The 21,818-nt window shown below is 41.1% G+C and overlaps 2 protein-coding genes across 2 annotated transcripts; one reads left to right on the top strand and one right to left on the bottom strand.

Moving 5' to 3' along the window:
* Positions 1 to 220: 220 nt before the first annotated feature.
* LOC133898257 (AP-4 complex subunit sigma) lies at positions 221 to 3,401 on the bottom strand. Its single transcript, XM_062338877.1, has 4 exons — positions 3,132 to 3,401; positions 2,817 to 2,903; positions 621 to 689; positions 221 to 513 (listed from the first exon to the last, which is right to left on the bottom strand). The coding sequence occupies exons 1-4, from the start codon at positions 3,270 to 3,272 to the stop codon at positions 379 to 381; spliced, it is 432 nt and encodes a 143-aa protein (XP_062194861.1). The 5' UTR covers positions 3,273 to 3,401; the 3' UTR covers positions 221 to 378.
* A 14,098-nt stretch (positions 3,402 to 17,499) lies between these two features.
* LOC133899275 (uncharacterized) lies at positions 17,500 to 20,102 on the top strand. Its single transcript, XM_062340253.1, has 5 exons — positions 17,500 to 17,943; positions 18,323 to 18,360; positions 18,539 to 18,806; positions 19,108 to 19,391; positions 19,474 to 20,102. The coding sequence occupies exons 1-5, from the start codon at positions 17,653 to 17,655 to the stop codon at positions 19,904 to 19,906; spliced, it is 1,314 nt and encodes a 437-aa protein (XP_062196237.1). The 5' UTR covers positions 17,500 to 17,652; the 3' UTR covers positions 19,907 to 20,102.
* The last annotated feature ends 1,716 nt before the right edge of the window (positions 20,103 to 21,818 follow it).

Raw genomic sequence — 21,818 nt, 5'->3', positions numbered from 1 at the left:
GTAGTTTAAGGCATAGAAAAAATCCCCAATATGCAGCCTTGATCATTACTTTTCTAATTATCTTTGGCAAAAAAACTTATTAAAATAATACTAGTACCGAAATGTTTTTATGATAAATCTACTAATACAACTTCCTTATTAAAAATAAAAAGATACTATTATACGTATGTGGTCAAATTTATGAAGAGTTAAAATATTATAGGACATCTAAGCAAAGAAGGTAACAAAATCTGATAGTTTGCAATTAGGTCAATTCAATAATCCATGGTTACAGCAACTGTTGGCACTGTCACATACATAGGGAAAATCTATGGCCGGGGAGAGGCAGTGCTGCTAAGCAGCAGAGGATAAAGAACTAGACAATAGGAGAGCACTATTTTAAGAAGTTTTCTCCATAAGCTGGATTGGTGCCAGGATGTTCTGTTTACTTGTCTCCACAATGCAACCATTCATCACCATCTCTTCCAGCATGAAATGCACCTTCTCCAGATGGAACATAATGTCAAGCTCGCACTGACCAAGAAAAGGAGGGAACGAATAAAAAAAAGCTAGAATTAGCCCTAGTTAAGCGAATAATTTTACAATACTGAGACAGAATGCTTGGGATTATGAAAACTTACCACATTGCCAAAGTGGCGATCCATAGTTTCCACCAAAAGATGTATGAACTCAAGGATAGCTAACTCATTCTGCCAAACAAGATGAAATTACCACATCATCAGTTGTATCAGAGGGAGCAAATGCCTAAAAATTCTGTAGTTCAAGGAAAGAAAGAAAGAGGTATCTAGTAATGCTTGAAGACTTGAAGAAAAACAGGAATGCAGTCATATTGCAACAAAAGTTACAAATCATGTAGCACTCATTTGCATATGCAAGTTGCCATAAAACTAGTCAGAGGACGATTTTCTTGTTAAGGTAGAAAAATGAAACGTTCCGAAAGGTACTACTAAACAAAATTGAATCCTCAGGCACAAAGGGAATATTGGCAATTACAACTATAATCATTCTAAGACAGGGACTTAAAACCAGACAAAAGCAGATGAAAACAAGATATAGATAGATATGCGGAGCAGTACAGTTCACAGTGTAAATGTGTAATAGTGTTGTCACAAAATAGTCTCAACCAAAGCTCGTACTGTGAGATATTTATACCCTTCAGAGTTCAGTCAACAAACCAAAAAACATCCCTAACAAATGGTGCCATCCAGGGCAACTCAGTCGTAATCACAGTCACCAGAATCTAGGGTCGACTGGGTAGGGGAACGGGGTCGAGGGACTAGGGTCGATGATTTCTAAAAATCAGAGTCGAAAGGGGTACTGTTCTTTGGGACAATAATTTGGGACGCGGGTCAATGACCACAACAATCTGGGTCGATAACCCAGGTTGATGAACTATTTATACAGATATATATATTAGGGGCATTTGCAAATTTGCCACTGGTTTTTTATTTTTTGCAAGAATGCCACTCGAATGACAGTTCTGGTGGCATTTTTGCAATTTTTTAATGGCAAGTTTGCAATAACGGTTCAAAACAGTGGCAAATTTACAATTGTTATGATAGTAAAAAATTAAATAAATATATGTATTACTCAATGACACTTCAATAACTAATATTAGCCTGAGAATATTTAAGAGGAATATTAATTTTCTTTGAGATGTTTTTAGAGGCATATTAGCCACAGCTAATCAGCACATATATACATGGCTCACTACAAGACTATCTAGTCAGCCCACCGTCCATTCCAATTTTCACGTGATACCTAAAGCCCAAACAGCCCACTATACTACCAGGCACCAGCTCCTCCCATCCTCCCGTGACCTAGTACCTAGTGGCTAGCGCCATTTTCTCACATCCGCCGCCACAAGTTGAAAGACTGCACATCACAGTAGCAATCGTCTCATCCTCGTCACCTCCTTTCCTCCATCCCCAGCAGCAGTCCCCCCTCTCGTCCATGACACTGCCAACGACACACTTCCGCCCCCGCCGCCACCAGTTCTCTCCCGCCCTTGCCGCCTCTAACGAGGGGGACGGACCAAGCTATGCCAGGCCTTCACCCAGAGATTGTTCCCTACGGCAGCGGGCGGCAACCCTGTCTTATTTTAGACAGCGGACCCTGTTCGATTTCGACCCTTGATTTGGGACGATGTTCCAGGATTGCGGAACGTGGCTTCAATCCTGACCCCTGTGATTACGGTTGTAACAGTAATGATGCGAAAGCCCCATGAAAGACAGATTCGCTTGTGATCTCCATAACAACTGCCATCCATCCCTACTGAATTTCTTTCATTGGACAATTTCTTTCATTGATGAATCCCATTGTGTGACAATTTCTTTCATTGGACAAATATATATATATGAACACGGGCTAAATCAATAGCATCAAAGTAAAACCACGATTTTCAATTTCGTTTACAACAGTAAATGTTGCTTGATCGGTGACAAACTAATTCGAATTCATCAATAAAGGATGATAAACAGAGCAGTCAGCAAATTCAGACTTGCACAAGCAAAACGGTACCATGGATGGATGACAGTTCAATAGCACTAATACTACACAATAGTACGATACCCAAGAAAGATCATAGCTTTGAGGTCTTTGTTCCATTAAGTTCACAAATCGTGCAAAATTCGCTCCTACTAAACCCTTTTCTTCACGGCACTGCTGAACAAAGATAAATGACAAGAGCTAAATCCACACCCCCACAGTTGACATTCCAACGGATTTACTTCATGGACGCTTGCAAGGATAGCATAATTCTAATTGGCGTGGTGGTAGTCAAAGTCATCAAGGGAGAGGAGCTTGCGGAATCGCACCTCATCGTTGTCGACGCCGACGAGGAAGAAGAGGGAGGCGTAGCGCCTGTACACGACCTTGTAGTTCCGGTGCTCCACGAACGAACACTGCATCACCACAACCCAGCACAAGTTTCAGAAAATCGTAAGGGCAAAAGGATTTGCACGGATCCAGATCCAAGAATGCGCCTCCTCTTCAGCTGGTCCCAAGATTTGCGGAGGGGGCTAGCTACGATCCGTGGATCCGGAAAGGCGAGCGAGAAACGAGCAGGACGGCGATCGAATCAGCGGAGGGGGATAAGAAGATCGGGGTGAGGAGATGGAAGGCGTGCGGACCTGCTGGTCGGTGCGCGCTAGGCACTTGCGGACGATCTCGCCCTCCAGAGCGCGGCGCTCGTCGAGGGAGAGGTGCTCGTAGTACTGCGCCAGCCGCGTCTGGCCCTGCTTGTTCACGAACAGCACGAACCGGATCGTCATCTCGCCCTCACTTCTCCCTGCCTTCTTCGAGATCTTCTTCTACCTCTCGACTCTTGGTTATACCTCTTTCACCTCCCCGTTTCCGTTCTTCCTTCTTCGCCCCAATTGGCCCCCAGGGCTACACATCGGCTGACCGACTGCTAATGCTTGATTGATGAGCCCAAGGCCCATGAAGCAACAATTTTTGCTTTTTTTCATTTATTTTTCTTCTTTCCAATTTTTTTATCTCATGTATAATCTTTTCAACGACTCAATATAATTGATTCAACAATCAGCTAGACCTAATTTAACAACTGTGAAGACCTATTTAAACATTTTTTAAATCTTTGTTCAACAAATTATGAGACCTATTTCACAATTTGTGATTACATGTCCAACATTTTCTATGTGATTTGTGTAAACAATATTTTCAAAAAATATAAATATATGCATATTGGACATTTTTTTATTGCATAATGATGAGCAACACCATGGTATAAACGGTTTTTGAAACAAACCCCCTATTTGAGAGTAAATATGTTCAAAAGTTTGAAAATACCTCAAAACTATCTCCATGCATTGGATGTGTCAATGGAACCTCACAAGGAGCCAACAGAACAACATGAACATCAAACTCTTCAACCAGGGTGGAGTTGTTGACGTAGAATGGCATCTAAGCAGGTGAGGGATCTCACAACACCTTCCGCACCAGCAAGTCTATAGCCCTCACTTCGGAATTCATCATGATTTGTACATAACTCTCACATTCCTCTTGACCACTGATTGGGACTAAACTCTCGATGTGTAGTCCCTTGAACGAACAGACATCAATCAAGCCTTCTAAATTTACATCTTCCGTCCACCTAAGCCTCGCTTTTAAGTGTTCAACAATACTACCAAAAGATGGGCGTTCACTAAAGAGCAACACCACCTCTTGCATTCCCTCAAATTCAACAACTCCATTCGCATTCCTATTCACAGTACCACCATGGTGCAACATCACTAATTTATCCATCTATATCACAAACACGCCCCCCCCCCCCCTCAACTACAAACCTAGAGAGCTCAGCCTAATACCAAATCCTCAAATTAGCGGATCTAATTTAAAGTTTCATCAGACTATAAAATATATTCTAGAAGCCACTATACTATTTTGGAAGTCACACAAGTACCATATTTTATGGTCAAACAACGCTAACAGTACCACAAAACCGGCCTTATATATCGGTTCATAATACGTGCAGAAAGAATCAATCATCATAACTTATGAACCAACAGTGATAGCAGGGCATCACTACCGGCTGGTTATATGAGCTGGCAGTGATGTCTTGGCTATATAAAAGTGACCATGTCCTTCCCCAAGCCCGAGAACAACAGAGAGGAACTTTGTTCTTGCTCGGTAGCAGCCAGTTTTGGTCACCTAGTTCTTGGAGGCTTCAAAATTTTGAGGAATCCTCATGACCTAGGTGTTCTAAGGTAGTAACTTCATCTCTAATTCATTTTTAGTTGAATTTTATTTGCTAAATTGCTCTAGATTTTGAAATGATGGAGATGAACCTATGACCATGATGTTTTAAGATAATGTACATGCAATTATACCTCATTCATGATATCGAAGCTTCAATTAGTAGCTTATGGTGGAAAATGTCTTTATTATTGATTTGCATTAGCTATAGGTATGAGTATATTTATTTTTAATTTTTAATGAATTTAAAAATTAACCATAAAATTAATGTATATAGCAAGCTCTAATTATATTTTTTATATTTTAATTAATTAGAAAACTCTAATATAGAAACTTTAGGTATGCGCATATTTATTTTGATTTTTAATAAATTAGAAAATTTATCCATGATATTTAGGTATGTAGCAAGATCCAATTATATTTTTATATTTTATTTAATTAGCAAACTCCAATATAGAAACTTTATGTATGGGCATATTTATTTTTTATTTTTACTTAATTAGTCATACATAAGGGTTGAGTAATAATGAAAAATTAGCCATGATATTAAGGTATATAGCAAGCTCCAATTATATTTTTTATATTTTAATTCATTAGCGAGCTCCAATATAGAAACTTTAGGTATGAGCATATTTTTATTTTTATTTTTAATAAATTAAAAAAATTAGCCATGACATTGAGGTATGTACCAAACTCTAATTATACTTTTTACATTTTAATTAATTAGCATACTCCAATATGAAAACTTTTGGTATGAGCGTATTTATTTTGATTTTTAATGAATTAGAAATTTTTGCTATGATATTTAGGTATGTAGCAAGATCCAATTATAATTTTTATATTTTATTTAGTTAGCAAGCTCCAATATAGAAACTTTATATATGAGCGTATTTATTTTCCATATTTACTTAATTAGTCATACATAAGGGTTGAATAATAATGAAAATTTTTAGTGATGGTACCAATAAACACTCATCGGAAGCGGACGTAAAAGCATATAAAATGTGACTCCTCCAACCCAGGCCAATTGCTGGTAAGACATGGCGAGGTAATTTATTTGTTAGTGATTGCAAAATATTCTAGATATTTTGAATATGGATTTACAATAATGATATAATTATAGATGGACAGAAGATGAATGTACGATGCGAGCCATGTAAGCGTAGAGTACACGAACGACGTGGAGTATTTCTTGGTAGCAGCCGCGGCGCATATGTCAAATACACAATCTCAATATATGTGATGTCCATACGTCGATTGCGAGAACAAGAAGCAGTTTTTCACCACCTAGCAGATACATTTCCACTTGATACCAAGAGGCTTTATGTCTGGCTATACCCGTTGGACCGAGCATGGTGAAGCTGAGATTGTACAGGAAGGGTAATATATTGGCAGAGAAGACGATGACTTGTGCACTGATATGTTGGCTGACAACGACGATGATGATATGGAGCAGATGTTACGCGATGGGGAAGGGAACTTCACTAATGAAAGAGAGTTTCAAAATTTTCACCATATGGTAGAGGAGTCTAAAACAGCATTGTTCCCGAGCTGCGAGAAGGAGCACATAAAGTTGCATATCGTACTTTCACTGCTACAATCGAAGGCAAGCAATGGGTGGTCTGATACAAGCTTCACATAATTATTACTGTTCTTGAGAAATTGCTTCCAAAGGGGTTGAAAGTACCAGGCCAAGCAAGTTGTGTGCCCATTGGAGTTAAAAGTGCAGAAAATATATACATGTCCAAACGATTGCATATTGTATTGCGAAAAGCATTCAAACTTGGAAGCGTGTCTAGTCTGTGGTGTAGCACAGTACAAGCGTGACGATGATGATATCGATGGTGAAGGAAAGAAGAAAATGCCTCCCATTAAGGTGATGTGGTATTTTCCTATAGTTCACTGTTTGAAGTGTTTATTTGTGAACAAAAGGTGCCGAATTGTTGTGATGGCACGCCGAGGAGCGCAAGGATGATAGAATGCTGAGACACCCCGCTGATTCTATATAGTGGAGAAACATCAATAGGAAATATAAGTAGCCCTTTGCAAAAGATGTGAGGAATATAAGATTTGAGTTGAGTACGGATGGGATGAATCCATTCGGCAACATGAGCAGTAGTCATAGCACTTGTCCTGTGACTCTATGTATCTACAACCTTCCTCCTTGGTTGTGTATGAAGTGGAACTACATTATGATGCCGATGCTGATACAAGGATCGAGGCAACATGACAACGATATTAATGTCTACTGAAACCATTAATCAAAGATCTTGTAACACTGTGAAACTATGGTGTGCTTGTATGGGATAGATACAAACAAGATAACTTCACCCTACGCGCAATGTTGTTCATAACAATCCAAGATTAGCTAGCCCTTAGTAACCTATCGGGCCAAACTGTCAAAGGCTACTTTACATGCGTGCATTGCTTGAATGAAACAGAGGGCTTGTGGCTAAAGAATTGCCGAAAAATGGTGCACCTAAGTCATCGTAAATTTCTTCACAAGGATCACCCGTACTGCAACAACAGGAGAGCTTTTGATGGGAAAGTTGAGACTCGATCACCTCCTAAGCATCGCACTGGGATACAGGTATATGAAATGGTAAAGGGACTTAGGGTTATCCTTAGAAAGGGACGCGGGAGTACACCGGTTCGGAAATTTAATCTTAGAGCTCATATGTTCAAAAAGAAATATGTTTTTATGACTTGGTTTATTGGCCGTATTTGATAGTTCGACACACAATTGATGTCATGCACATTGAGAAGAATGTGTGTGATAGCTTGATTGGTATATTACTAGACATACCTGGCAAAACAAATAATACACTCCATGCACAGAAGGACCTAAAACGTTTGAAACTCAGATATGATCTACATCCCGAAGATATGGAAGAAGGCGACAAATATCTTGGTCCCGCTAGCTACAGTCTGAGCAAGACGGAGAAAATTACAATATGCAAGTGCTTGCATAGAATCAAAGTTCCATCTGGTTACTCCGGCAACATAAAGAGACTAGTAAATATGAAAGATTTGAAATTAACTGGCATGAAGTATCATGATTGTCATGTGATGATAACACAAATGCTTCCAATTGCAATTAGATGTATTCTTCGCTGAAGGTCTGAAACCCAATCATAAAGCTATGTTCATTCTTCAATGGATATCACAGAAGGCCATCGATCCGGCCAAGCTAGATAAGCTACATGAAGATGTGGTCGAGACTCTATCCCAGCTTGAGGCTTGTTTCCCTTCATCATTTTTGATATCATGGTGTATCTCATTGCTCACATTGTGAAAGAGATATGGATTCTTGAGCCCGTGTTTCTGCATCAGATGTACCCTTTCGAGAGGTTTATGGGAGTTCTGAAAAAACTTGTTTGTAACCGAAATCGGCAGGAAGGCTGCATGGCCAAGGGCTAGGGAACCGAGGAGGTCATTGATTTTTGCATCGACTACATTAATCTCAAATCGATTGGTGTGTATGTATCTTGCCATGAGGGGAGGCTACTGGGGAAAGGGATGATAGGTGCAAACCCATTCCGCACTAGCGACCCTGTTTTATTCACGCAAGCATATTTTGTAGTTCTGCAACAATCAGTTGTAGTGGGCTCGTATGTCGAAAAACATCAGAAGATGCTACGCACCAAAAACCCAGGGAAGTCCGATGTTTGGATTGTGCGAGAGCATCAAGATCATTTTGGTGCCTAGTTACATAGACATGTGATGAATAAGCAAATAGAGTGTGCTCAGTTAAATGTGTTGGCTCACGAACCATCAACTACAATCCTCACATTCCAATGCTATGACATAAATGACTATACATTTTATATGAGAGTATAAGATAATAAGAGCGCCAACTAAAATAATGGTGTCCAGATAGATGCCTACGACTATAATGGTAGTAGGGAGACCTACTATAAATTCATAGAGGAGATCTGGAGCTCAACTATGGAGTGTTAAATGTTCCTCTTTTCAGTGCCAATGAGCCAGACTCCTAGGGGCGTGAAGATCGACAAGTACAGTATGACTGCAGTGGACCAAAAACTCACCGGATACAAAGAAGAACCATTCATACTTGTGAAAGATGTTATACAAGTCTTCTATGTAAAGGATCCAAACCCGGCTAACAAGGGGGAGCGTCACGTGGTTCTTCAAGGAAAAAGAAGGATTATCGGAGTGGAGAATATCATTGATGAGGAAGACCACAATCAATTCTACGCACTACCTCTTTTCGGAGAGGACGTCGACCTAGGTCTCATGAAAGACACTAACGAACCTCCCTATGTACACCGTGATCATAATGAAGGGTGAATCGTTAAGCCAGATTAAGTAATTTTACTTGCATATTAATGATGGACATAAATTACTATGTATTAATGAAGGTTATGAATTACTATGTATTAATGAATGTATGAGCATATTTAATTAACTAGCAAGCTCCAATATAGAAATTAAGGTATGAGCATATTTATTTTCCATTTTTAATGAATTAAAATATTTATCCATGAAATTTAGGTACATAGGAAGCTCCAATTATGTTTTTTAATTGATTATCAAATTCCAATATAGAAATTTAGGTATGAACATATTTATTTTCCATTTTTAATGAATTCAAAAACTTATTCATGAAATTTAGGTATGTAGGAAGCTCCAATTATATTTTTTTAATTAATTAGTAAATTCCAATATATAAATTAGGTATGAACAAATTTATTTTCCATTTTTTATGAATTACAACATTTTTTATGAAATTTAGGTATCTAGCAAGTTGAAATTAAAATTTATATGAATATTAGCTTGAACCGTGATCAATGTAGACCACCGTGATCGATGAACCATGGTCGACTACTCGAGCATTGAATGGGGTTTCACTGCCGGTGGACCTCTAGGCTGGCCTAAGTTATGAGCCGATAGTAAAGGTCCTCTTTCACTGCCGATCATCCTTTTGAGCTGGCAGTGAAGGCGCTCGCCTATAAAAACAACCCCCCCCGACACTTAGAGTTTTTCCCCACCCGCGCCTAGACCCTATGCCAAGGACCACGACATCGTCCTCCTCCACCGTGACTCCAAGCACCACGACACCGAGGACCACAACGTCGTCGACCCCGCAGCTCCATTGCGCACACTCCCCACGCCATCTCCTCCTCACCCCCCTCACTGCCTCCTTGCCCCCTCACCATCGCCGTTGAGCCCTCCTCCTCGCCATTGCCATTGTTGTCGAGCCCTCGAGACTTCTTCCTTGCCGTTGCCATCGAGCCCTTGTCTCCTCGCCACCGTCATCCTTGCCTGCCCAACAGAGGACAAGGCACCCTACCACGCCGCCAAGGGACCGCTGGATGTCCTCATCTCCATCGAGCCTGCCGTCCACATTGTCAAGCCCGAGCCCGCCCTCACCATCTCCCTCTTCCCTCGCCCATGTACGCCGCCAACTCCATCTCCCTCTTCCATCAGTTGTCATACTGTTAATTTGATTGTTGGTGCATTTGATCTACTCCTATCCACTTAGTTAGCACCATCTAGAACTTGGCGAACAAACTCATCATTTAGTTTAGTTTTAGTCCAGCTCAAACTCTACAAATATTGTTGTACCTCTCTAAAACTCCACTCGAAAGCCCTAAGTTGCCTCATTGTACACACAATTGGAGATGTCAATAAAGATTAGAGTGGTTCTAGATTAGATCTGTCGTGATGAGTTGGTTTGCAGTCACTATTTTTCTTGTATAGTTAGCATTGCCACTCACGCAACAGTCTGCACTCATGAAGAATTTTTTTCACGGGATAACTTCATACGTATTGACCGTTGTTTCTCTCTATTAATAAACCTCTAGATCAACAAAAATACAATTACAATTCAGAAGGGGAAAACAATTCCATAAAAATTGAAATTACAGGTACTGTGAGTCCATAGAAGCTCAGGATTTTTTTGTGTGTTGGGGGGGGGTTAGGGGGATATAAACGATTAATTGGTTTGAAGATGTTACCATGCATCAAAAGACACACCCCCTTTCTCAGCTTATGCAGTTAAGTAGCTTACAAGAAGCAGCATTATATAAGGAGAAATCTTTATACATCCTATCCTGCCTAGATAGAGCAAGCTTTATCCATCCAAGTTCGACAAGAGGAATCACAAGGAGATGATGAAATAAAACAACTGTTCATGTGTTTGTTGATCTTGAGAACAATCACATTCTTTACTGCTCTTCTAACTTTAACCATCCAAGTTTGACAAAAGCAAACACATGGAGATAGTGAAACAAAACAGATAGCTCATGTGTTTGTTGATCATGAGAACAATCGCATTCTTTAATGCTAAGAGAACCTTCTCAGCTAGCAAGCATAATGTTTTATGATCGTCTTCCCATATAGCTATGGGCATCCACTGTTCATACCAAAAGAGCCCCTTGTGTGCTTACCTTTCTGGCCTATCTAATAGATGAAGCATATAATATGCACATTGGCTTTCTAGAACTACCAGCTAAATTTCAGCACATGCATCAAAACATTATCTCTAGGGATCCCTTATCTCTATGTGTGACTATTGATAAGTGCATAGGTCACTGATGGATTTAATGTAATGATTTGAAACTGAATGCATGCAAGTCAAGGGAAATTATGCTTTTCTCACACCTCTACTGATAATAGGATCCCTTATCTCTAAGTGTAACTATGATATGTGCATCAGATCAATGATGGATTTAGTGTAATGATTAGAAACTGAATGCATGCGAGTCCGGGGACATTATGCTTGAGCAATAAATTTGCTACATGGTCATATAAAAAGATAATGCAAGCCTCTACTGATAATAATTTGCTACTTGGTCATATAAAAGATAATTCTCTTCCAAAAGCACGGAATATTGGGTATTTATTAAATTTACAAATAAATTCAGTGTATTTTTCTTATTGTGCATATTTGTTCATGAAAAAAAAATTACAGCAGACCTTTGTAGCCTGACAAACTATAGCACAAATACTTGACATAAGAAGCAAAAAAAAATAGCATGGTACAGTTGCTAATATTTGGGAGATGCATAACTGAACTATTGATTTCAGAATAAATACAGAAAAGAGATATTGACATCAATTTCAAATCTCCACTTCATTTTATCGCAAAAAAAAAAAAATCAGTTCATGAGCTTTCCCTATGCAATGATTTACATATTTACATGGATACATGAGAGTTGGATGATACAAGTTTTTTTGCAATCATTTTTGCATATGTTTTAAATTTTAGGACTGCTATGACATGATATGTTGTCATCGTAGTCGGCAAAGTGGAGTTTTCTTCAGTTGGGAGGTATGTCACACACAAGTTAATAGATTCAAATGAGCATGTTACAAAGGATACAAATTTAAACATGAAGCTTTTGTGGCATACAACAGTCAAGTCATCCAAGCCGAGCCAAAATTAGCTAACTTTAAAAATAATGAAAAGAAGTGTGATTTCATGTGTAAAGATGTCGTAATCCAAATTCTGATTGTAATATCATTATTTTGCTATGTAAGATGATGTGACTTGTAAGATCAATGTATCACTTGTTAGTACCTTTGTGCCTATTGTGCTATGTAAGATGTGACTTTTTTTATTAAATTTGTCATAATGTACTCAATTACAATATTGTATGTGTATGCATTCTATCTATCAACTCCCTCCTGGTTATCTCACTCTTTCAATAGCCTCTCTCCCTCCCTTATCGGCTTTCTCTCTATCTCCCTCCTTCCTCAACTCTCTATCTGTAGAATACTCATCACGGAGGTCTCACTAGCTGGGGAGCCAACTGTACTAGAGAAAGTTTTGGGGCTGTGCTGTACAAGTCAGTTTGTGGGATAACTATTAAGGATCATATGCCCATCAGCTATAAAATGTGGACTGGTGAACGAGGTGATTCGCACGTAGTTCCTGATTCAATGAAGAATGACATCTTGTGGCCCATCATATTAGGGAAGTTAAAGTCCACTGAAAAGATAGATATGAAAGTAGTTAAACGTAAGGTGCTAATAATCATGAGCCTTTTATTTAAGAATTGAAAGGGTACACTAAACAGAATCTATGTGCAGAAAGGTACAACACCAGATTTCAGTAAATGGCCCCAACTGAAAGATCATTGGCAAGCCTTTGTGGAGTATAAGTTGTCGAAAGAAGCACGTAGGTTGAGTAAGGTGAACAAAGCAAACTCAAAGAAGAATCTTTACCCTCACAAAGTCAGCAGTCATGGGTACATGGGGAAAGAACGATAGTGGCAACAAGAGCTAGATGAATTGCGAGAGAGATGTGTCACACTTGAGACGAAGGGCTAGAAGCGAACAATCGACATGCTTCCTTCGTGGGATGGGTGTTTCTTACTCGGTTGATAGAAGCTTATGCTTTACAACCTCCAAAGATCAGGAAGTGATACAAACTCTTGCAAAAAGGCTTGTGGACGTCCACACACAGTTTGCACAAGGCTCTTTCAAGTTAGATAGGGATAGGGACGAACTCACCTTGGCCCTGGGAAACAAGGAGTATGGTGGTCGCACACGAGGCGTTGGTATAATGGGTTAGAAATATGGATTCCCATGCGCCGTCAACAGTTACAAGAGTCAAAGAGATCTCAAGCAAAGTAAGATGCAGAACGAGAAGCAGAAAAAGTTAGGATGATGAACATACTTGAACTTGCGCTACAACGTGAGAGGGAACAGACAGACGTCAAAATAAGACAAGTAGTATAGGAAGCCATCAGACGTGAACGAGGCGCCACTAAGAGCGAACAGGAACAACCGGTAGCGTCTCCTAATATTGTGCGCTCCACCCCCGGTGGTCGTCGGAGTAGCTGTGCATCTACGGGAGTTTCAGGAGTTGACTCCATCACTTATCCCATGGACCACATCACAGTGTGGACACCGTGTGAACTACAAATTGGTGCTAAGAACATTACCATCAAGGTGGCTTCCAGCGTGGCTTACCCCCGCAGCGCCCATGAACTTTTGCATGGACGTCCAATACCAAAGGGCTACGCCATGGTCGAAGTAGACGAGACAGGTAACCATTACCGTCATGTTGAAGTGGACTACCCCGCAGAGGAGGGGGTGAACAGTAAATACTATAGGAGAGAACGAGCACACATTCATCACGTGGGAGAATACCTACATAGTGTTTCCACCAGTGACAGCTCCTGAGAACCTCTACTCTCCATGACACCCTGGGCCATCATCGCCTTGTAGATCTCCCTCTCCTCAGCCATCTCCTATAAGAAGTCCACCTCCTCAGCCATCACCTCAAAGAAGTTCACCGCTCAAGAAGCCCGTCATCATCTCGAAAAATACGATCAAGTTCCGTAGCATCCAAGAATACAACATCATCTAAGAAGTCGGTGTCATCTAAAAAGTTAGCAGAACCCAAGGATGTCTATTCACTTAATCCTGAGCAAACCAAAAAGATTATGGGTGCCAGTGTAATGGCTCATTTCCATCCTCCAGCACCTCCACATAAGCTTATTGTGACTGAAGGTAGAATGAAATTTTTCATGAATATAGCTAAAGTTAAACAGACGGGGGTGGCTTCAAATAAGCCACCAACTGACTACGAATGCATCAACAAGAAGCAGGCCAAGAGCAAATCAAGTCTAATCATAGAGGATGCTGCAAGTATTGGGGGCTTTCTAGCTGCTTCTAGATTAACAGCAGAGGAACTAGCACGGTTTGTTGCGGGAGGGGAAATCCCAAAATTGGATGTTAGATGGCCATTTGAGTTGAGGAAATATTTGGTCAAACTAGATATAGAAAATAACTGTACAACTCAAATACATCAATTACATCTGTGGTACTTGGAGCAGTACATGCAGAGTTTTCAGGCGTTCCCCGTAAGATACAGAGATGAATATTTCATCAACGAGGACGTCTCCTTCGGGGTCATAATCAGAGCGAGGACTTTGTAAGTGACTTACGTATATAATTCACGTTATATGATCTTGTACCTTGAAATTGCATGGCTAACTTATCTCTTTCGTAGAATGGAGATCCACACATGCAGACAAAAATTAGATAATAAAGTATGATTCATCAATTCTAGGCTTGTCAATGAGGAACTTGTAAAGAATGATCCAGACTTCACAGATGACTACTTATTGAAGTGTCTACTTCACCACCAACATAAGACCTTCGTACTCTTACCCTACAACTTTGAGTATGTGTTTGTGTGATAGAGCATTCTGCTTTTATAAGCAACTCGATTCTAATACTAATATGCTATGGTGATATATTTCTGTAGTTTTCATTGGATCCTCCTTGTCATCCACCAAGACTTGAGCAAGATTATTGTCTTGGACTCACAAAAGAGAGATAAGTCAACTTACCAAGACCTCATCGACATGCTAAACAGGTAAACTCGATCATTTAATCATCACATCGATTGCATCTAAGTTTAATTGATATTCATATTCGCATATAGGGCGTACACAAGATACTGCAAAAAGAGTGTTGTCTACTTTCCATACATGAAGTGGTATGATGTAAAAACCTAATTTCCGGTATATGGGGAATATTCATGTCTTACATTTCCTACTAAATAAAAAGATTCAATTCATTCCACTGACGAATCCTTTCCTCTTGAAGTGTATGAGGCAGCCAGCCGGCAAAAATCTTTGCGGGTTCTATATTCTTACTTTCATGCACTCATTCAGCAGAGACAGAGACGCTATCAGGTTTAATGATGTTGAGGTATGAAATTACATATCATGCCTTCTTTTTAATTTATATACGTGTTCAAAGACTAATTCTTTTGATTCTTCAAATGCAACGCTTCAAACAAGCACAAGTGTGATACTCTGTACGAAAATACATGCCATTCAAGAATAGATTATCGAGTTCTTCATCGGACATATTATCAACCCAAATGGCGAGTTTCATAAACCGATTGTGTCGTCGACGTGTGAGAGACCTTCAGATGACACCATACCTTCTAATACAGAGTATGCGATAAGGAAGAAGTCTATCAGGGAGTTTGACAGCGTATATATGTTCAAATGATAGCATATTAATGAAGGACATGAATTACTATGTATTAATGAAGGACATAAATTACTATGTATTAATTAAAGTATCTTTATTATTGATTTACATTAAATATGTGTCTCATTGTATGCAAGTATTGAGAGGGGGAGAGAGACGGAGAGAGGAGAGAGAGAGGGAGGAGAGAGAGAGGAGAGGTCAAAGAGGTAGGAGAGGGAGAGGAGAGACAAAATATTTTCGGCTCATAGATTCAGCCAGCAGTGATACCTAGGTCATCACTACCGGCTCAAGCCTTGAGCCGTCAGTGATAACCTCCTTCACTGCTAGTTCTCCGGCCTGGCAGTGATAGTCGGGGACTGTCATTGCCCGTTACCCACTGTCGGCTAGTGATAGATTTTTTTTACTAGTTGGAGCCACTAGTGATAGATTTTTTTTATAGTGTAAGGGGGTTTGTAACATCATATAATAGCTGTAGGGGTAGACGAACCCTCAAACACTATAAAAAATTATTTTTCGGGACACTCAGATTATCTTTCTACAGGCGGCTCAAATGACAAACCACCTTAGCAGGCCTCTGCGGTTTCGGGCCACTTGTGAAACAAATTTTCACAGGTGGCTGCTTACGATAGCCGTATGTGCAAATAGGATGATTACTACAAGCGATTTCTTATGTGAACCGTCTGCGTAAAAAGTCATTTTTAAAGACGGTTTCTTATATGAACCGTCTCTAAAAATAGAATAATTTCCTGATTTATGCAATATGTGATGGCCCATTCATGTCTACGTATTGTTTTAGTTCAAAGATATATCTGTACACATATTTCTTGATGCCACAATGAACCATTCTCATGCCGTTACAATAGTTTCATTTACGCAAATTCCATTCATTTCCGATGTCAATGGTGCCAAGTACATAAAATTACACAATAGTCTTTTGGACACTGCTTCACAGAGCAGGGCTAATGTCAGCTCTCCGATCCAAAAACAAGGGCAGTAATGTAAAATTGAGAAAACGAGGACAAACCAGCAATTGGAGATGGGCACATATGCAATTGGCCAAAGAAAATTGGGTTTAAAGTCTCACATAAATACCGTAAGCGTCCTAGCCAGAAATCAGAACGAATCGAGTCTCTATAGATTTTGCATTCGGCAAGAGCGGGGACAGGAGCAAAATTTGCCCCGTCCTAAGTCGAAACCCTGATATGGAGTCGCGTCGGGATAACAATTTACATGTGATTCTCCACGAACGCCTAAGATGAAATACGTAGTTGTTGGTTTAGCCCACATCCACCTAAACCTAACTTCTCACCTCACACCATCACCCGCTAGGCATGTCACCGTTACCTCCTCCTGCCGCCGCCCGCCACCGCTCCCGCCCGCTACCACTCCCACCCTCCGCGCCGCCAAGCCCTCACCCACCACCGCTCTCGCTCACTGCGCCGCTGCCCGCACTTGTCGCGCCGCCCGCCTCGACTCCCTACTCGCACTCACAGGTCCTATTAGGTTTTAAATCCCACCGGTTTTAAGATGGAGAGTGATTTTTTACCCGTTAAAAAGTATCGGGTGAAGTCAGATTTTCTTATTCGGGTTTTAAATTAGGTGGGTTCTTAGCTACACCCGACCCGTTGCCAGCGTAGCCACGCTGCCAGATTCTACCGACCACCGTCTTCCGCTTCTTGTGGTGGGCTCACGCCAGCCAACCACGCAACCTCTTCCCGAGCCCACTTATCAGTGACCAATCGAAACAATCGCGACGCCACCGCCCGGGCCCACTTATCAGTGACCACACGCGCGCTCGCTCGCTGCGTAGCTCGGGAACCCCATCTTCCCGGGGAGGAGCCAGAGCGCCTCGCCTCCTCCATCACCACTTCACCTCCCCCTCTCTCTCTCTCTCCCCATCCCCTAACCCTCCCTCCCTCCCTCCCCCCGGCCGCGTGGCGCCGACCGGCCATGCTCTCGACGGCGGCGCCATCCACCTCCCTCGCCGCCTTCCCCTCCCGCGCGCGTCGCCGGCGCCGGGCCCTCCCGCTCCCCATCGTCGTGGCGGCAGCATCGGGGGCGGGGGTGGGAGGGGCCGAGCGGTTCGCCGCGAGCAGCTCCATCACCGATTACCTCCGGTACCGCCGCCCCGGGTTTGGCGGGGGAGGAGGTGGCGCCGGCGGGTGCGGCGGCGAGCTGCAGACTGCGGTGGTGCGGTTCGAGAAGCGATTCCCGTGGTCGCTCCTCCACCCGTTCCTCCACGTGAGTCTGCTTTCTGGCTCCGTATAGAGAGGAATTGGACACGCTAGCGCGAAATTCACAAAAAAAGGAACAAATTGTGAATGACGTTGTGCTTCGTGGCCGTGTCATTTTTTTTATGTGCTTTTATTTCATTTACTTCATTTCCCCTGTAAATTAAACAGATTCCTTGTTTTTATGTGGTCCTGGTAAACTGCAATAATATGAAATGAAAATATGCCCTATTTACCTATCATTTGCGTAAGTTTGTTCTTTAACATGGTAGAAGTCTGGCTCGAAAAGAGTTCGATAGGCGCAAAACATTGCGTGTTGATTAAACACGCTGGAACTTTATATGTGTTTCTCTGATTTCTGATCAATCGTCAATTATACTACCCTGCAGGTTGATTTGGTTTCTACAGTCCACATTGCCGACAAAGAGTGCGTACTTTTGGCTCCGTTTCATGCTTAAGAATTATTTTCTTGTGTTTCATAGCTGTTATCATGTTGATATACATTGCCTATGGAATTGTCGCTTATTCCAAGATCCCTGCACCTGTTTCCATACCTGAATGTTTTCCTACAAGTCAATCTCCTGAGATCTGTTATTTTTCTTCAGATATTTTGATAGACTGCAGCAAGCGCTTGAAGATTATGATTGTGTTCTGTATGAAATGGTGACGAGTCGGGAGAATTTGAACAATCCAAAAGGCCCAATGGCTGTTAAGAAGATGAAATCTTCACGTAGAGGATTTAGTATTCTTGGTTTCATACAGAAGCAAATGGCTCGGATCCTTTCATTGGATTATCAGTTAGACTGTCTTGATTATGGCAATGAGAAATGGCTACACGCTGACCTTGACTATGAGACATTCAAGCAGCTTCAGGTAATAATTTTATTTAGGCATACCTTTATTTTATTTTATTTTTTACTTCTTGAAATGCTTGCTCACCATATATGTTGTGAAAGTAGTGTTGCACGCTTAATAAGTATACTTCTGTTATTAGTAGTTACTGTTTGAAGTTGGTGTAATGTTTCCCTTTTAATACTGTTAGTAATTATGAAATAAGAACTGTGTAGCATACATTTCCATCTGATTTACAAACTTATGTGTACACTTCTCCATTTTTATTTCCCTGGCCACTTTTATTTGACTATATTTTAAGTGCACGTTCTTTGTCTTCCAGAGTGAAAGAGGTGAAAGTATTCTCACATTTGCAGTAGACATGACACTGAAATCAACCAAAGCCTTGGTACAACCAACTTCCATGCCAGATGGTCTTGACTTTTGGAGATCCAAGTTGCTCTGGGCCTCACGTGTGCTACCAATGCCACTCGTTGGACTACTCGTCATCACTGGGCTTTGTTTGCCAGTGGAAAATCAAGATGGATATCCTGAGCTAGAGGCATTGTCTAGGCTAGATTTTGGGGCTGCACTGAAGATTTTCTTGGCAAAGCAACTGACATCTGAGTGAGTACTCTGAAACCAGTAAGGCAAATAAAGTGTAAATAAAGCAATGAACTAATTATTTCTTCTTTTTGTATCTTTAAAGTTTCACAGCTGTGACTGCACCCGTTGAGGAGAAGTCGGTTATCATTGGGGAAAGGAACAAAGTTGCCACTGAGAAGATAAAGGAAGCAATAAATCGTGGGTACAAGAGAATAGCAGTCCTTTATGGTGGGGGGCATATGCCAGACCTGGGACGACGTCTTGGAGAAGAGCTCAATATGGTCCCAACTGACGTGCACTGGGTCACAGCATGGTCAATAAGAAGTCGGGAGCTAGACAGAAAATCCATTCCGATGTTGAAGAGAATGGCTGAGGTTTCAGGCTGGCCTTTGAATAGATACGAGACGCTTGCTCTGCTCATCTTTTCTTCAGTTCTTGCAGTGGATCTTTGGTTCTGGGAGCTCCTTGTGGGTACTGTCGTGGATTGGGCATCTTTGGCTGGTTCCTGGATTGACCAGCTTAATGGTCCATTGTGACCAACAAGTGGGTGGAACCAGAAACCTAGCAAAACACACTACTATATAAGTGGCAGTGTAAAGAAAAATAGAAATCCCTATTCTGTTTCGATTTTATCCAGCTATCGCTGGAATACTGCAACACACATTTGTAGATAAAACATTTCATTTCCATCAATTTGAAATGAGATTAGTGATAAAGGTGTGAAGTTGATCAGTTTTTATGTTGGATTTGCTGAATGATATCTGGATCAGCAGATATAGTTTACTAGTATAAACTTATCATTGTATTTATTTCTTATCATCTTATACAGGGTGATCAAGAGCAGCAACAGGCTAAAGTACAATTGATGTTACAAGGCAATATCATGCTTGGAACTTTGCCAGTCCTTACATATGTCCTGTATGTTTCTTCTGTAGTAAGATGATATCATTGACGCTAGGTCGTCCACATGCTCCTCTAGCTGCTTCTGCCCCATAGCAGCAGCACAGTCACCTACAAAGGCTGCATTGATGTACTCGTTGGGAACCATGATGAGAACCCCTCGTTACAGGTGACCTTCCTTGAGAGAACATTGATTGGCAGGATCGATGAGCCACGGTGGTGAATGCGCATTGGGAACTTGGTGCCAAAGCCCACCATCTAGGACATACCCATCGGGTTCTTCCCTAGGATGTAATCCACCTGAAAGGGAAAGCATCCCGGATATTGAACAGTGCAGTCTGGCAAAAACCTGAAATACGTGGGAAGTAGTAGTGTTGCATACCTGTGATGCGGCAAATGATCTGATCTGATCTGGAGAGAAACTTGCAGTGCTGCATTGGACTCTGCCGGAGCCCAAAGAATTCAGTGTCTTTGAGTAGATGAACAGCAGCAGGGTTGCAGTTGTAGTGTACTGCAGATTGACCAAATCCAGTGAACAGAAGCCCTCCTGTGGTCATAAGTAGGTGCACAAATCTTCTCAGAAACAAAATAACCATAACTCTGATAATCATCTGTTCAGAATAGAAGTTCTAGCATATCAGATTACACAACTTGATTCATACCAGGAGTGGTGCTTATCTTCACATTGCCGCTGTTCGGCATCCCGGCGCAGACAAAAGAGTCCAGGCCTCTCTTGTAGCTTTCCAGCTCTGTTCTTCCAGCTAAGTACTCCCGAAAAGGACATAGATACGGACTTGATGCTTGTAACTTTCAGAAGTTGGAATTACTGAAGGTTACTGAAATATACAATTGGGATGTGATGACTGACCTGTGTTGCAAGCATCTGAGCTCCAGCATACTTGTTGTCCCAGCTGAACTCGATTGCAGTTCCGCCCTAGTTGTTCTTCAGGAAGTCGAGGTACTTGCTGTCCTTTGTCGCTCGGAAGAACCATCAAATCAGTAAATAGAACTTCTATTGCAGTTCTTGCAGATGAAGTGTGTTCACAACTCAGTGCAATTGAATACTAATTTGATGGTTAATCACCTGAAAGCCTGAGTAGGAGCAGTAAAACGGGCAGGAGGACTGGAAGGATCCCCTGTAGTTGTTAGCGAAGTCAAAGAGCTGAAATATTGGTGATCATCAAGTGAAAAACAGTTACTACACAGAAAAAGCATTCAAAGAAATTTGAAGTTTTCAAAACTTTCACAAAAAAAAAATTAAGATGAACTAGATTTTGAAATATACTTTAATAAGTGATGAAAGTTTGTAATTTTTTCAGAAAAAGTTTCGATGTGAGTTGAAATGGAAAAAACATAGACCCAATTCAAACTGGGTAAAAATTTTTTGACTGGGTTGCTGGGTGACTGGTGTTCGTCGAGGTTTCAAGATTTTTCTCTGGTGACAGGTAACTGCCTTGGCTATTTACATTGACATTGCATGCACGCAAGTTGTTGCTCGCTTGTAGAAACTTCGTTATTTTGGTGATGTATAGTAAAATCAGACGAAAC

The sequence above is a fragment of the Phragmites australis genome, chromosome 18 (genome assembly GCF_958298935.1).
Source record: "Phragmites australis chromosome 18, lpPhrAust1.1, whole genome shotgun sequence".
Lineage (NCBI taxonomy): Eukaryota > Viridiplantae > Streptophyta > Magnoliopsida > Poales > Poaceae > Phragmites > Phragmites australis.
The sequence above is the reverse complement of the archived record's forward strand: the minus strand, read 5'-3'. Positions and strand labels throughout refer to the sequence as shown.

Excerpts from the sequence above, each read along its gene's own strand:
- LOC133898257 (XM_062338877.1), bottom strand. The coding sequence starts at position 3,272 with ATGACGATCCGGTTCGTGCTGTTCGTGAACAAGCAGGGCCAGACGCGG. Across the intron at positions 2,904-3,131 it reads TAGCGCGCACCGACCAGCAG|TGTTCGTTCGTGGAGCACCG; the intron begins GTCCGCACGCCT and ends GTGGTGATGCAG. Across the intron at positions 690-2,816 it reads TCGGCGTCGACAACGATGAG|AATGAGTTAGCTATCCTTGA; the intron begins GTGCGATTCCGC and ends CTTGTTTGGCAG.
- LOC133899275 (XM_062340253.1), top strand. The coding sequence starts at position 17,653 with ATGCTCTCGACGGCGGCGCCATCCACCTCCCTCGCCGCCTTCCCCTCC. Across the intron at positions 17,944-18,322 it reads TCCTCCACCCGTTCCTCCAC|GTTGATTTGGTTTCTACAGT; the intron begins GTGAGTCTGCTT and ends ACTACCCTGCAG. Across the intron at positions 19,392-19,473 it reads GCAAAGCAACTGACATCTGA|TTTCACAGCTGTGACTGCAC; the intron begins GTGAGTACTCTG and ends GTATCTTTAAAG.